The 16,978-nt window shown below is 35.9% G+C and overlaps 1 protein-coding gene across 10 annotated transcripts in view; it reads left to right on the top strand.

Annotated features, from left to right (window-relative positions):
- The window catches only part of TRDMT1 (tRNA aspartic acid methyltransferase 1), a 104,852-nt gene that overhangs the window by 74,066 nt on the left and 13,808 nt on the right, over nucleotides 1-16,978 (top strand). For 8 of the 10 annotated variants that reach the window (XM_061436148.1, XM_061436143.1, XM_061436141.1 and 5 more), the window contains 7 exons: nucleotides 3,791-3,862; nucleotides 4,485-4,550; nucleotides 5,265-5,334; nucleotides 5,841-5,924; nucleotides 7,780-8,123; nucleotides 10,080-10,137; nucleotides 11,173-11,302. In XM_061436148.1, coding sequence (XP_061292132.1) covers nucleotides 3,791-3,862; nucleotides 4,485-4,550; nucleotides 5,265-5,334; nucleotides 5,841-5,924; nucleotides 7,780-8,123; nucleotides 10,080-10,137; nucleotides 11,173-11,302 — 824 coding nt within the window. Of the gene's footprint in view, nucleotides 1-1,566; nucleotides 1,644-3,790; nucleotides 3,863-4,484; nucleotides 4,551-5,264; nucleotides 5,335-5,840; nucleotides 5,925-7,779; nucleotides 8,124-10,079; nucleotides 10,138-11,172; nucleotides 11,303-16,978 lie in introns of all 10 variants that reach the window. The other 2 variants (XM_061436139.1, XM_061436149.1) reach the window with 1 other exon arrangement.

Genomic DNA, 16,978 nt, shown 5'->3' with positions numbered 1-16,978 from the left:
TCTGAAAGCAAAGATTTTTTTTTTAACTTGAATGCTCTAGTTATGAAAAAAGAATAGATTTCCATTAGTGTTATTATAAAATATCAAATTACTAGAGTTAATCCATGCATCTCTGTAACTACTTTCTTGAATCCTGTCACATACACTGACCTAGATTGCTAAATTAAAGATAGTTGTGAATGGTTTATTGAGTGATTATGTTTTGCATAACTTCTCTGTCATTTGGGTTGTGCTATTAAAAAAAAATCACCCTTTCCAAAAATCCTTTAAAATTGTAATTTTATATGTCTAATTGCAGGTATTGAGTTATTAAGTGTTTACTTCTTTTAGGTTCTAGATTTAGGATGCTCCTAATGTTAAAAGTTGTTGTTTGTTTTTTATTTTAATTTTAGGAATTTAGCTTTAATCAGTCTACAGTCAGTTGTGAAGTCAATAAGTTGCTTTTATTAACAGCCCTGTGCTAACTAGCTCTGTAACTTAAGTACCTGTGATAATGGTACTGCTCTGCCCCAGGTTTCGTGATGCAGTTTGAGTGTGTGATTTTCAGATTGTTTTCTTTAGAACTCTGGGTTCTAGAGGTGCTTTGGGAACTTTCCACTATTTTATTTTCATTTCATTTTTCATATACATCGTAAACTACTTTTAAAAGCCTGTGATTTAAAAACAATAGACATGTACATTCAGACTTTAATACAATAGAGACAACTGATGTGTTCAACAAGTTAACTCTTTTCAGAACTCAGAATAAAGCTTTCCCTGCTTTTTTCATGAACTGGAACTTCTTAGAAATGTAACTAGGAATGTTGGGATTCTGGGCTTGTTGCTTTAAATTTCTGGCTAACAGTATATGCTAACAGAGCCTAATGAGAATTGGCCAAACCCATGATTTGTATTTCTCTGTATTTGTCTTCTGATACTGTATATAAAGGAGAAAAACAGTACATCTTAAAACTGCTTAGCCCAGTAGGCATTGTTTGGTTCATCTTGTTTATAATCTTTTGAGGTGCTTTGACTACACACAACTGTAAAACAGTATGCAGACATCGGAAAGTGGGACCCTTGTCTGTTTGGTGATATACTGACAGAGACAGACAGGAGAGAAGTGGTGACTGGTCAATACATCGCATTTTGTAAATAAATAATATTAATAGAAAGGTGTTAATAATTCTCTAGATCTTTTGCTGAAATTCATTATGAAATAAAGTTCTCCATGTTTGATTCCTGAAATCACAGCAGTCTTAATTAGACTTGAGGTATCATAGAGGCATGAAATGCTTAGGATCTAACTTTGCAGCTCTGCTTGGGCTGGTCCTAGGGTTTGGTGGAAGTCACTTAATCTTTTATAGCTTCAGCTTATTGCTCCACATCCTTCACAAAATCACTTTGGAAAGTTAGTTTAACTGAAGTTTATTTTAAAAGTATTAAATGTTTTATAAACTTTTAAGTGTTATAAATAAGCAGTCACAATTTCTGATATATTTAGTTGTAGTTAGCATGTTTCCTTTTTCCCCCTTCTACGCATGTTTTTATATTCTTTCCCCCCAACCCCAAATATTCATTCCTTAGGGCATTACACTAGAAGAGTTTGACAAATTGTCTTTCAATATGATTTTAATGAGCCCACCCTGTCAGCCCTTCACAAGGTATGTATAATACGTATTTCTCTGTTACGAAGAATACTTTTGAAAGATTCATTAAATCAAATGTACTATAATTTCAGGCACGGACACTATAAAGTCCATTCGCTGCATTTCCCTAGTCTTGAAATTTTTCATGCATAATTCTCTTTCTCTATGCACATTTATAAGTCAGCATTAATGATGAGGAAAAGAGCAGTTAACTGCCAGATGAGCACAGTGATTCGGTCATAGTCATTGTAGTTATGGCGAGACTATGTGGTACCTCTTTAATACCTACTGAAGATAAAATATTTATTTCTGACCCAAATTACTCTGAATTACTTAAATTAATCGGCATTCAGGAATATCTTCCTAACATTGATTAATCAAAGTCAATTTTCATAATAAATATTCAAGTCCTAAATTACTTAATTGTAAAATATTAAAGGTAGGCAAGAATGCATCTGTGAATTTTGCATTTCTCAAAATTGATACGTACATTTAATAATACATACAATTAATGAAATAGCTTTTTTAAAGCTATGTTCCAATTCACTTTCTTCTTATAAGGTATTTATTTGACTATATTTATATAAAATCTTGATTAGTCTATCTTCATTTAGATATTTTTAACAATAGTATTTTTAATTAAGTAATAATGGTAATGACAACCAACCAAATGTCTTACTAGATTTTGCCATTTAATTCAACAAGCTTATGGTATGTGCAGTAGTATACTGTCTTTTTATAGGTGAACAGCTGAATTGTATTGCCTCTGCTCACAGGATTAGTGCAGATGATGCTAATGTTAGTGAATGCTGTTGCCTATGGCCTGGAAAATCGCACTGCTAACCCTAGAAGCTGTATTCCGTGTAAACGTCAGCCCTTTGAACTGCCATTCTGTGCAGTTCAAAGCTCTGTGCAGTCCTGTGTTTTCACTTAAAGTTCAGTGGAAATTAATATTTCAAATGTTAACCTTATCAAGTGTGCCATGTTTATGGGGGAAAGGGTTGTAATATGTCATCTCCATCCTGAGCTAGGATGAGATGCGTAGCTCCATCTGAGCTACGCAAGGGTGTGGCCTTTTTGACTGCCATGAGTGGGAGGCTCAGAGCAGAGTGCAGCCCCAGCACTGTGATGCCTCAGATGTCCCTGCAATGGGACATCTTCCCTATGATACCATTCTCGCTCTATATCAGCCCAGATCCAGCTGCTAATGGCCGCAGAGTCTGATTCTGCAACACAATCATCATTTGGAACTCTGAGGGGAAAGGGACTCAATGAGAAGAAACCAAGGTTTCTGAGGAATCTGTTCAAGTCCACTCTCCTCTCCCATTTGAACCTCAGATCCACTGATAATTTTGGTCCTGCTGTCAGGCATGAGGAGCTGATAAGTAATGTCAAGTAATTTAAGACTTTGAAGCTAATAGATGACAAGGTCTTAAATCCTAATCCCCTGTTATTATAATTTATGCCCAACCTAGTCTTCCTTTCTGCTTGGTTCTTGATCATATTGAATGTTACTTATAAGATTTAATTTCTTAAAAAAAAAAAAAAAAGATCTAATTGCTGAACCAGATACCACATTTTCACATGACCTGTTTTGACCTAGTTAGTCTAACCAAGTTGCAACACCTTTTAAGCCCTCACCTTTATTGTCTCCCGTGTACATTGAACAAGATCGTCCTGATCTTACCTACTATCTTGGTCTACTTGGATGTGATTAGTTTTCAGTGCCATCAACTCTTATGTTGCCACCCTGCCCAACCAGCTCATCCCTCTGAACTTCTTTTGTCTCCCTTGGGGCAGAGCGAAAGGTGTCACCAGCCAATTTTGTGTGTGTGTGTGTGTGTGTGTGTGTGTGTGTGTGTTTCCTAAACAAGTTGATTTTAAGAGGATAATTGTTTTTAATTCTTCATTAACTTCGTATTCTTCTTTGCTTCATGTAAGTCATTTGGGCATATTATTTTTTTATAAGTACTACATTTGCTAGACAGACAAAGCTTTTTTTGTTTTAATTAAATGAATAAATATGTTTTGTTCTTTATAGCAACAGAGATGATCATATTTTTTGTGAGGACCAACTAATTGTAGTTCTCTGTCTTGCCTTTTTAAAAGTGACTTGATATCTTTATGTACAATTCTTGAACTTATTTTCTTATCCCTTTCAGAATTGGCCTGCAAGGTGATGTGACTGATCCAAGGACAAATAGCTTCTTATATATTCTAGACATTCTCCCAAGGTAAAAACTTAGGTTCCTGTACAAGCTTACCATGGTGTAAAACTTTGCATCTGGAAGAATGTGACGTTTATCATTTTATAGAAATTAGCAGCTTCTACAGATACTATACATGCCATTTATTTTCTGCCATGACTGATAGAGTGACTGAAAATGTTTGTTGATTCTACAGTGCTGCTAAAGTGAGTGACAGGGTGTTATAGCCTAATAGCTGAATTGTATTGCCTCTGCTCACAGGATTAGTGCAGATGATGCTAATGTTAGTGAATGCTGTTGCCCATGGCCTGGAAAATCGCACTGCTAACCCTAAAAGCTGTATTCCACGTAAACGTCAGCCCTTTGAACTGCCATTCTGTGCAGTTCAAAGCTCTGTGCAGTCCTGTGTTTTCACTTAAAATTCAGTGGAAATTAATATTTCAAATGTTAACCTTATCAAGTGTGCTGTGTTTATGGGGGAAAGGGTTAAAATATGTCATCCCCATCCTTTGTAAAATTCTTTTCTAAAATCAGTTTGAACAGTTACCTCGTATTTCTCACAAGTAAGGATTTTCTTTGCTTCTTACTTCTTAGTATTGAGATGTTTGGAATTCTGTTTGGTTTTTTTGTTTGTTTGTTTTTGTTTTAGATTACAAAAATTACCGAAGTATATTCTTTTAGAAAACGTTAAAGGTTTTGAAATGTCTTCTACAAGGTAAGAAATGTATTTCTCTTGTGTTCATCTTAGAGTAGGTGTTTTATATAATAAGAGCTGTTGTGAAATAAAGGTCTGAAAAATAAAGGTGTACATTCCGACATTTAAGATATGTTATGTAGTTTATCATTAATGTAGTTTTCCAATAGTAATGTGAAGTATCACAAGGTTAGGGTCAGCTGATTCTCTCGCATTTTGATATGTTTGAATTTTTCCAGAATGAGTAATACGAATTGTATTTCTCAATTTTAGCTGCTTAAGTGGTGTCCATTTCATTAGAATTAGAAATGTTTTCAGTAAGAATTGGTCCTCTCATAGGCATTTTCTGTCCTGTTGGACTGAAGAAGCAAGCCCTGTGTCAGGGCCCTTTCAGGTGGCTGCCCCACGGGAGAGAATGCAGCCGACTGAGTCCTCGATTCACCTGCTGTCTGTGACAGTGTTGCCCTGTCTGATGGGCGACAAAGCTCCATTCCAATAACGAATTTACCATCAGTGGATTAGCAATTTTTTATTTATAATACAGATTATCTCTTTTTTTGAGAAATGTAATTTCTCAAATGTTAGGCTTAAGACCCAGGATTTTTCTCTTTCTAAACAAGTTGAATGGAGGTATAGTTTTCACATAAAATGAAGTTTTATGTGTAATATTTTATATAAGAACTGCATTTTGAACTATAGAGTGAAAGCCTTTTTTCTTACCCTTTGTCTTTTCAGAGATCTGTTAATACAAACAATAGAAAATTGTGGTTTTCAGTATCAAGAATTTCTACTGTCTCCAACCTCTGTAAGTACCACAATTATAAACTTAAATAAATTTTCTCAAAGGGAACTTGATTCAATTAAAAAAATGGATCCATTTTGAATAATATTATAGGCAAATCTTAAAATTAGTTCAGACATGGTTCCTTCTATATCTGAATTTTATAGCTATATGTGAATTTTATTTTTTTATGATTACTGTACTATCAATAATGAATGTAAGAAAATCTATGTATCTTCTTACCTGGGAAATATAAAGTGAAAGTGACTCGTAGACATATGATTCATCTGATTCCATCTTTATTTTGTTCAAATAAAGGTACAAAGTGACAGTTTAAAAGGTTCAAGAATTTGCTGCAGGGAAGTCTTCCGCAAATTGATAATGGAATTTTGTCTGGCAGAAACTAATGTAGACCTGATGTAAACTAATGTACAGTGTATGAGGTGTTTTTTTTTTCCCACTAGATGCTAACAGTTAGTATAGATCACTTTAATTTCCCATAGCAACTACCTGTTCTGCTTCACTTTCAGCTTGGCATTCCAAATTCAAGATTACGGTACTTCCTTATTGCAAAGCTTCAGCCAGAGCCATTCCCTTTTCAGGCCCCTGGTCAGGTATTATTATTATTGTTGTTCTCATCATCATCATTCATCTGTTGTAAGTAGGTCTCAGGCTGCTTGTTTATTTTCCAACAGTACCGGTGGGGGTTCATGTGTCCTCTCACGCCTGTAGTAAAGAGCATGCATTCAGTCTCTCTTCTAAGCCTTTTGCCCCTCTTTATGTTGTTTAGTTGCTATGTCATGTCTGACTCTTTGCAACTCCTTGGACTGTAGCCTGCCAGAATCCTCTGTCCGTGGGATTTCTCAGGCAGGAACACTGGAGTAGGTTGCCATTTCCTTTTTCAAGAGATCTTCCCAACCCAGGAATTGAACCTGCATCTCTTGTGTCTCCTGCATTTGCAGGGGGATTCTTTATCACAGAGCCACCAGGGAAGCCCTCCCATTCCTAATATGACCACTTTAATTGCTTGAAACAAAACCAGAAGCATTTCTTTCATCATTATAAAAAATAAGTTGAAAGTAAAAAATTACCATTACTGCTGTTATTAATGGTCAGAAGAGAAATTATTGGGGGGGAAATGAACCCCCCAATAATTTCTCTTCCGACCACTGATTCTTTTGCATCCATTATTTTTCTCCCTCAGTAGAAGCCATTGACCACTGTTGATAAAAATTCACATGTCGGTTGCATTTTCTTTGAAATCTATGCTGTTTAGCTTTAACTGATTAAAATATGGTAATGATTAGTACAAGCTAGGATGAAATGCACGATTGCTATGGATAGACTCTCTCATTATGTAGCAATTTTATATGCTTCTGCTGAAAATTGATGTGGATAACAGAGTTTCAGTGGTTCAGTGAAGCTCTCTGTAATCATCACAGGTAAGAACTTAAAAGTCATGTCCTACTAACAGGGGTTCAGTAGTATCGTTTGAATCCCCCTGTAACACAATACCAGTTTTATGCTTCCCTGATGGCTCAGTGGGTAAAGAATCTGTCTGCAATGCAGGAGACACAGAAGACATGGGTTTGATCCCTGGGTCAGGAAAATCCCCTGGAATAGGAAATGGCAACCCACTTTAGTATTCTTGCCTGAAAAATTCCATGGACAGAGAAGCCCAGTGGACTACAGTCCAAAGGGTCACAAAGAGTTGGACAGTACTGAGTGACTACACACATGGGTATTGTATTATGGGGCTTCCCAGGTGGCACGAGTGGTAAAGAACCCGCCTGCCAATGGAAGACACGCCTGTATTATATTATACAATTGCAATGTGTCTCCCTTTCAATGTGGATAGTTCCAAAAACAGTGTATAAAGTATATTAACTAAGATTTCATCATTAAAAATTCCTGGAACTATTTTATCCTTCTCAAAATAGGACTTTATACAAGGTTACCTGTTTTGTAGGAACAATTTTTTCCTATGGGGCTCAGGAATAGAAATAACCTTTCAGGGCAAAGAGTGCTTATCATTTTTAATAACTAATTTTCCTTTAGATCATGTGTATGTTTTCATGTTTTGTTTTTTTTTTTAACGAAGGGGAATGGTAAGCTTTGATTCAGAACACATTTCTGGAAATGTTCCTGTTGCTTTCTCAACTTCTTTTCCAAATATGATATTGTCGGTATATTCATCCTACTTCCTATTATTTTGTTGAATGGTTTTATTACTAGAGAAAGCAGTAATTTCATGAAATAAATTATCTACAGACTGATGGCCTATCATTATATGATGAAAAACTTGTAGTAGCTTATATAAATTACTAGTAAACCTCAATGTCTATCTTTTTAATGACAGCTCAGTAAAAGCCAAAGAATTTTTTTGCATAATGTTGACTGGATATTATTAACTCATTTTTTATTTTTAAGAAAGCTTTTGACAATTTATATATTTTTATTTAATGCCAGGTACTGATGGAGTTCCCCAAAACTGAATCTGAACATCCCCCTAAATATGCAATAAATGCAGAAAAGAAAACTGAAGAAAAGAAAACTGGACCAAAGATTTGCTTTGATAGCAGCACACAGTGTTCTGGAAAAGAGGCCATTCTTTTTAAGCTTGAAACTGCAGGAGAAATTGACAGGAAACATCAACAGGACAGCGATCTCTCTGTGCGAATGCTAAAAGATTTTCTTGAAGATGACATTGACAAGCATTCATTCTTTTTACCACCAAAGTCATTACTGCGATACGCTCTTTTGTTAGACATTGTTAAACCCACTTCCAGAAGATCCATGTGCTTTACAAAAGGGTAAGTTTTAAAGAGTCTCTACTCACGACATACCCTCTACTTACGACATACCCTCTACTTACGACATACCCAAAGTAACCAAGTTTTCATAGCTATTGTCTCTTTTATTTCTTCTGGAAACAAGGAGCATTTTATAGAATGTTTCTGCTAGAATGTGTTTTTTTTTTTTCTCCCTTAATTGCCTGCCTTCCTGTTCCAGTAGAATGCACAAGTAAAAATTGCTTCTGGCAGAACATCATGTGCACAGCCCACGAAAGTGCTCATGAAAGGCCAGGCCATTGTTTGGCGACCTTCGAAGGAGCTTAATTACCCACGGTGGAAACATACCCATGGTGAAAACATGGTCTCTGTAGATGGCAAATTGCAAATTTTTTACCACCTTTCTTTTTGTGGTACCTCAAAAATTTCTGTCCACTTTCATAATCAGTGTACAAGAAGAAATTAAACTTTAATATCAAGAAATAAGATTGAATAATCTGGAGCACATTAGAGCACTTTAAATTTTCTTTAGTTTTTGGGTAAGTAGTTATATTCTCATGGTTCAAATTTCAAAAAGAACTGAGATTGTAAGACTCCTTTCCTCTCTGCCTCTTGTTCATCCAGTTTCCATCCCTACTGTCTGATCTTCCAGAGGTGTTGTGTACAGGGTATCTAAATATACATGTATATTTTTACCCCCTTCTTTAAGTAAATTGTAGCATATTATAATCATTATTATGCACCCATTTTTTTGACTGTACAATGTAATTTGGGTATTATTGCCTAAGAATTTTGCTATACTCATGGTATAGGTATATCATAATTTATTTTACTGGACATTTAGGGGATATAGCCTTTGGCTTATTTCCCAAGTGTTAATAAATGTGTTTTTCAGGTTTCTTTTTAAACCTAGAAAGAAGGGGAAATAAGATCTTTGGAGAAGAATTTATAAAAGATCCCTGCCTCTTCTTTGTTAATACCACTCAAACTCATTTGATAGGTAGTTTTATGATTTAAACATTCAAACCTTCTCTCTTTACTTGCTAGCTAGTTGTCTTGACACTCTGCCCCTGAGATAATCATATGAGGCTTATCCTGATTTTCTCATACTCTGCCCTTGTACTTCTAGGGGAATAGGTTTATTGCTTCTTCCATCACCTTAAAAGACTTCAGTCAGCTGTTGTCTGTTTCCAAGTCTGATAGGTTCTCTTTGGGACTCTCATAAAGCAGGACTTATCACTTTTGTAACTAAAAAAAAAAAAAAAAAAACCTTGAAATTCTTTTGTAATTATAAAAATGGTATAAAAGAAGCTTTAATGTGAAAATCTATTTTCGTGTAGATAATATAAGCAGACACACACATGATATATAAGGAAACAGCTTTTCTCTGTAGTGTTTTATATTTTTAATATAGTTTTTTAAAACAATAGTCTGACTGTTGCAGGATAAATAGTTAAAACATACGGTGTTACAGTAGGAGGTAGATACATGTTTGATGAGCCTGAGTCTGTCCTGGGCTGGAGAGAATAGGATTTGGGGTTCATGAGAAGAAATGATGGTTCAGGCATCTGAAGAAAAATAGCTGCTATTCATTTTCACCTTCATAACATTTGGTCTAATGTGTCAGGGATGCTAGTACTGAATAGTATTTGGATATAAAAGTTGTAACTAATGCATACTTCCTGTGCATTTAAATGTGATGAACATTTAAAAACTGACATTTTATAAAAATGACAATAATGCATAATGCAAATATTACTTACACAACAAAAAACTTTGTCAAGTTTAGTGTCTGAGAAGTTTAAATATGATCTTAAGTCTTTCACCTAATTTTTTTAATTACAAAGCATATTTATGTGATATTATTCAGAATATTTCAGAAAGATGTAGCTATGTAAAATTGATTCATTCAAGAAATATTTAAGAAATCTATCATTAACAAGCAGATGTTACAAAATATTTGTGTTAATTCTTCAGTTATGGACGCTACATAGAAGGGACAGGATCTGTGTTACAGACAACAGAGGATGTGCAGGTACTGTGCGTGGTTTCAGGACTTAAATATTTTGAAAATATTTTAAAATAAAATTTTATTTACTACTTAAAATTTGAGAATGTTAAAAGAATTTTACATATTCAATTGGAATGAATATATGTATAATAATTATTTACTATAGAGTAAGTCTTTTTCTTGTTGCTAGGTATGGATATATGTACAAGAAGTGTTTTATATTTTTACTTTTTTCCCTTACCTTTTGCCCCTCTTTTTGTACTCCATTGAGGATAATTTGAAATGCAAAGTACAGTAGTTAATGTTCTCTAAGATTACACACAAATATTAAAGCCTTCTTTTGGAGCACATATTATAAAAATGCCTTTTAGGGAAAAATAAATCTATTTTAGCAAGGCTGTTTACTAATACTTCAATTGCAAATTCTTTGAGGTGTCATGGTTGAATACAAGCTTGATGTATTGTAAGTTTTATATACGTCTGAATAGTTCTGCAGTGAAATCACATTATTTTCTTTTATGCTGATTTAAACTCTTTAACTGTTAATAAAATTTACCCATGGTAAAAACCGTATCAGAGGCAAACAAATGTCAGAATTTGAGAAATCATATTTATTAAATATATTTAATCACTTTAAGAAAATGTCTTAATTTGATAAAATTAGTCATAAACCTAAACATTCAAATGACTGTTTGCATTGTAAAACTGACTTACTGGTTGACCAAGTTCCTTTCACTATTTTTCTCTTATATTGTTATTTATTTATTATTTATATTCTTATGAGTGAATTTTTGAGAGACCAAAAATGACAGACACACTGAAAGTATCCTGATCTGTTCAACATCAAACTTTTGTTTGTTTTCAGAGTTTATCTTACCCTTGAAGAGCCAATTATACAGTTCATTGCACAGACTTTTACCCTGGGCTTCTGTGTGTTGTGGTGGACTATATGTTCATCATTTTTAAACTGCCTCACAGCAGATGATATTATCTTAACAAATTAATTGCATTCTATTAATTATTTATTACTTATTAGTTATCATGGATGTTTTCCTACAGATTGAGAATATCTACAAATCCCTTACCAGTTTGTCACAAGAAGAAAAGATAATGAGATTGTCAATGCTTCAACTTCGATTTTTCACTCCTAAAGAAATAGCAAATCTCCTTGGATTTCCTCCAGAGTTTGGTATGTGGGATACACGCGGACCCCAGCTTTCATTTATTAATGGTCTCCGAACTCATTAGGGACTCCTGTGTGAGTTACGAATAAACCCTTGCCCAGACAGAGGTGGAGAACACTTCCTCTCCTGTTTGTGCCATTTTGACATCTTCTCTCCTGTTTCTGCTTTTGTTCACAACCTGCCATTCCCTTCAGACTCAATTCTCCTCCTTTTACTCCAGTAATGTTTCCAGGTGCTTTGCAGGAACAGAAAGGCCAAATCAGCAATTCCTCAACTGTCCCCACAGATGGTTGTTAATAGCATCTTTCTAAAATTTATTTTTTGCTTCTAGGAGTCCTGTTCATATAACCCGACACTAACTGTTGTGAAAGAATGCCTAGAATTGTCTTTTTTTAAAAAAATAAATAAAAGACAATTAAGGAATTTATTTTTGCGTGTGTGTAGTGGGAGGTATGTTATTTGTATTTTTATCCTAGGAGGTACGTTCTTATCAATTAGACACCTTTTTCCTTCCCTACAAGGTTTAAGTGGAAAAAAGAGAAAGTGGAGAGGTGCTCTAGGAAGGAGCTTTCCTAATGGAAATTAAGGGTGACTTGAGAGCACAAATCCCAGAATTGACACCAAATTAGAGAATCTGAAGATGGAATCTCAAGAACAAAAATGAACATAGGGTTCCAGAGTGAGAAAGACGAAGCCCTGATGCCTTTTGTCATTGAGGAAGGCCAGGGATTGTTGTATTAGGAGACTGGATGCAGTGCCTTTGCCTCTTAGAGCTACTGCCTCTCCCTGACCCTGCTTCCTTGGCACAGGGGCTCTCACTCTGTGGATGCCATTGGTTTCCTAGGCAGAGGGAGGTGAGGGGTGTCCCTCGCACCTAGCTCATGGGAAGGAAGAGACAAATCTCTCTCACATTTCCTCACAAGGAGGAAATGTGTTTTTGATAACTTACTGGGAGCTTGACTACAGAAAAGCCAGGCTTTGCTAAATCTAATCTTGTTGTAATATTATTATAGTACTATTCTTAAAGAACATCATGGGTTAAATAGATCATGTTTTAAATTTTAAATAATGGATTTACACTTGATGTTTGGAATGCATCTTTTTTTTGCATGGAGAACAAACTCCAATAGAATTTGACTACCCTCTTGGTAATTGATTCCCCAGGCAGAGTCACAGCAACCGGGTTTGTTTTGTCCTCTGTGCCTTTTTCTTGGTGATCTCATTCAGTTTGAACTATCCCAGGGAATGTTATTTAAGAAAACATAGACTTCCCTTGTCTTAGTTTATGTCACAAAGTGAATGAGAACATCATCAAACAAAGAAGTGAGAATTGCACTCAGAAATTTATTTCCCAATCTACTGTCCTGGTTACTTTTTTATCTTTCATTTTTAGGATGAGTCATCAAAGGTACTTTCCATAGTACTATAGAGAGAAAAGAGATTTACTGTCTAATAGCAACTAAGTTCTAAGTTTTAGTTCAGTGTTTATTTTTTCAAGTAGTAGTAGTCACTTTGGTAGTAAGGAAATTTAGCACAGACCCCAGAGACAGACAGACCATGAATTTTAGCTCTACCTAAGCCACTTTCTGCCTTAGTTTATGTGTCTGTAAAATGGGGGTGATTGCAGTACCAACTTCATAGGGTTGTTGTAACAGGTAAGTGAATTAACATATGTAACATGTTTGCAAACTATCTGATACCTAATACAAAATTTGTGCTTTTATATTTTAAATGATAGATGTTATAGCCTTTATTTCATAAACACTTTTTCTCAGTATTTAAAGGTATAAATAGGGTAAAATAGGATTTTTCAAAGTTCTGTGAAAATATATAATATGTGCGAGAAAACCTGATTTATTTTTGGCTGCCCTGGGTCTTCGGTGCTACACAGACTTTCTTTGGTTGTAGTGAGCAGGGGCTATGCTCTAGTTGCGGTGTTGCGGTGGGCAGGCTTCTCGTTGTGGTGACTTCTTCTCTTGTTGGGAGCTTGGGCTCTAGGATGCTCAGGCTTCAGTAGTTGTAGCGCATGTGCTCAGTTGCATGTGGAATCTTCCCAGACCAGGAGCCGAACCCATGTCCCCTGCACTGGCAAATTGCTTAACCTTCTTTTAAAATGTGATAGATGTGTGTAGTCAGTCAAGCCCCTATAGTCACCACCGAGTGGGCCTGTCCTTCACGTGGGCCTCTGACATCATTAATCCTGGGTCCAGAACAGGCGTTCTGGGAGCTGCTTGTCCACGGTAGTGATGGCTTTGCGTTGATCCTCCTGCACGTGTTGTCCTATTTCTCTTTGTGGCCAGTGGCCTGCATTTATGAGATGGCAGGCTTTGGAGGAGACAGATACTAACCTTCACTTACTGAATAATTGCTGCTATCTTGACCTTCTTAATTCTAGGTTTCTTTGTTTTGGAGAGGATTATTATTTTTAATGTACCTAAGTTTTTTAAAAGTCACCTTTTAGCTTTAAAAAACTCAAAATGCATTAAAGATCTAAACGCAAGACCAGAAACTATAAAATTCCTAGAGGAGAACATAGGCAAAACACTGTCCGACATACATCACAGCAGGATCCTCTATGACCCACCTCCCAGAATATTGGAAATAAAAGCAAAAATAAACAAATGGGACCTAATTAATCTTAAAAGCTTCTGCACATCAAAGGAAACTATTAGCAAGGTGAAAAGACAGCATTCAGAATGGGAGAAAATAATAGCAAATGAAGCAACTGACAAGCAACTAATCTCAAAAATATACAGGCAACTCCTACAGCTCAACTCCAGAAAAATAAATGATCCAATCAAAAAATGGGCCAAAGAACTAAATAGACATTTCTCCAAAGAAGACATACAGAGGGCTAACAAACACATGAAAAGATGCTCAACATCACTCATTATCAGAGAAATGCAAATCAAAACCACCATGAGGTACCATTTCACACCAGTCAGAATGGCTGCGATCCAAAAGGCTACAAGCAGTAAATGCTGGAGAGGGTGTGGAGAAAAGGGAACCCTCTTACACTGTTGGTGGGAATGCAAACTAGTACAGCCACTATGGAGAACAGTGTGGAGATTCCTTAAAAAACTGGAAATAGAACTGCCTTATGATCCAGCAATCCCACTGCTGGGCATACACACCGAGGAAACCAGAAGGGAAAGAGACACGTGTACACCAATGTTCATCGCAGCACTGTTTATAATAGCCAGGACATGGAAGCAACCTAGATGTCCATCAGCAGATGAGTGGATAAGAAAGCTATGGTACATATACACAATGGAGTATTACTCAGCCATTAAAAAGAATACATTTGAATCCATTCTAATGAGGTGGATGAAACTGGAGCCTATTATACAGAGTGAAGTAAGCCAGAAGGAAAAACACCAATACAGTATACTAACGCATATATATGGAATTTAGAAAGATGGTAACAATAACCCGGTGTATGAGACAGCAAAAGAGACACTGATGTATAGAACAGTCTTATGGACTCTGTGGGAGAGGGAGAGGGTGGGAAGATTTGGGAGAATGACATTGAAACATGTAAAATATCATGTAAGAAACGAGTTGCCAGTCCAGGTTTGATGCACGATACTGGATGCTTGGGGCTAGTGCACTGGGACGACCCAGAGGGATGGTATGGGGAGGGAGGAGGGAGGAGGGTTCAGGATGGGGAACACATGTATACCTGTGGTGGATTCATTTTGATATTTGGCAAAACTAATACAATTATGTAAAGTTTTAAAATTAAAAAAAAATTATAAAAAAAAATAAAAAATTATGTAATTTTTTCCGTAAACAAATTTAGATTCTAGTTCCTATATATGAAATACATACATGTATACATTGCATGTGTATATATGTATGCATTATATATATAGAATTTTTTAAAATATTTATTTTAATTAGAGGATGATTACTTTACAATACTGTGATGGCTTTTGCCATACATCATTATGAATCAGCTGTAGATATACATGTTTTCCCTCCGTTTACAAATCTTGCTTGTTTTCAGATGTGTCTTCCTCATTGATACAATCTTGATATCACAAAGGACCATCCCTGGGATAGTCTTAAAGTTTGTTTGTAGGTATATTTCTACCTCTGGCTACTTTGAAGTAAATAACTTCTGAGATGACTAATGTTCTTGACTGAGATATTATCTTTATGATAGGAATTATATAACTGGGCACCATTGCAACTATAGTTTTATTATGGTAATCACTCGTATTTTATTGCAGGTAATGTAATGTCTAGTGTTGATGAAGCAACTTTATCAAGTTTTGAAATTTTTAAAAAATAAATTTGTGTATTTATTTTTGGCTGAGCTGGGTCTTTGTTGCTGTACTGGCTTGTCTTTAGTTGCGACAAGCAGGGGCTACTCTCTAGTTGCAGTGCGCAGGCTTCTCATTGCGGTGGCTTCTCTTGTTGGGGAGCACCAGCTCTAGGGTGTGAGGGCTTCAGTAGCTGCAGCTCCTGGGCTCTAGGGCACAGGCTCAATAGTTGCACACGCAGCATGTGGAATCTTCCCGGATCAGGGGTTAAACGCTTGTCTCCTGCATTGGCAGGTGGATTCTTTACCACTGAGCCACCGGGAAAGCCCAATTTTTGCTTTTGTAATGCTCTTTAATTACTTCCTTTATTAACTGATTGCTTTTTTTAATTGCTGTGTCAAAGGGTTCTGAATGTGAAGTTCTGGGATTGTAACTAAGATTCTAGTGTCCACTCTCATGCTTGGACAGTCTTTGATGGTGGTATGTGCAAGGTTTTGTTCCAGCAAATATAGTATCTGCAGAAGATTTCACTTTGAAAAAGGATGTAGCAAAAAGAACTTCAGTATGAGAATTTCAGTTTGTATAAGCAGAATATAAAGGACTTGTATCCAGAATATATTGCTAGAAAGAGGTCTCATGACTCAACAATAAAAAGAAAAATAATCCAGTTTAAAAGTGGGCAAAAGATTTCAATAGACAGTTCTCCAAAGAAAATAGATACATGGTCAATAAGCCCATGAAAAGATGTTCAACATCATTAGATATTAGGGAAACGTAAATCAAAACCACAGTATGATACCACTTCACAAAAAGACAAATAATAACAGTGTTGACAAGTTGTGGAGAAATCAGATCCCTGTACAGTGCTGGTGGGAATATAAAGTGGTACAACTGCCTTAGAAAGCATCCTGGCAGTTCCTTGGATGTTAGACATAGAGTTACGGTTTGACCCTGCAGTTTCCCTTGTGGCTTAGCTGGTAAAGAATCCGCCTGCAATGCGGGAGACCTGGGTTAGGAAGACCCCTGGAGAAGGGAAGGGCTACCCACTCCAGTATTCTGGCCTGCAGAATTCCATGGACTGTATAATCCATGGGGTCGCAAAGAGTCGGTCAGACACGACTGAGCGACTTTCACTTTGACTTTGCTGCAGTCTCACCCCTAGGTATATGTCTAAGAAAATTGAAAAAAAACTTGCACGTGCATACGTATGTCCATGTCCATAACAGCAATGTTTATAATAATAAAACAGTAGGGAAAAATCCAAATACCTGTCAATGAATGGATGGATAAAATAAATATGGTATATCCATATGATAGAATATTATTCAGACATGGAGAGGAATGAACTATGGGTACACATGTTATAACATGAATAAACCTTGGATCAGCTGATTTTTACTGATAATGCTTGAA

The sequence above is a fragment of the Bos javanicus genome, chromosome 13, assembly GCF_032452875.1.
Source record: "Bos javanicus breed banteng chromosome 13, ARS-OSU_banteng_1.0, whole genome shotgun sequence".
In the NCBI taxonomy this organism is placed as follows: Eukaryota; Metazoa; Chordata; class Mammalia; order Artiodactyla; family Bovidae; genus Bos; species Bos javanicus.
This window is presented reverse-complemented; position numbering and strand designations above follow the sequence as displayed.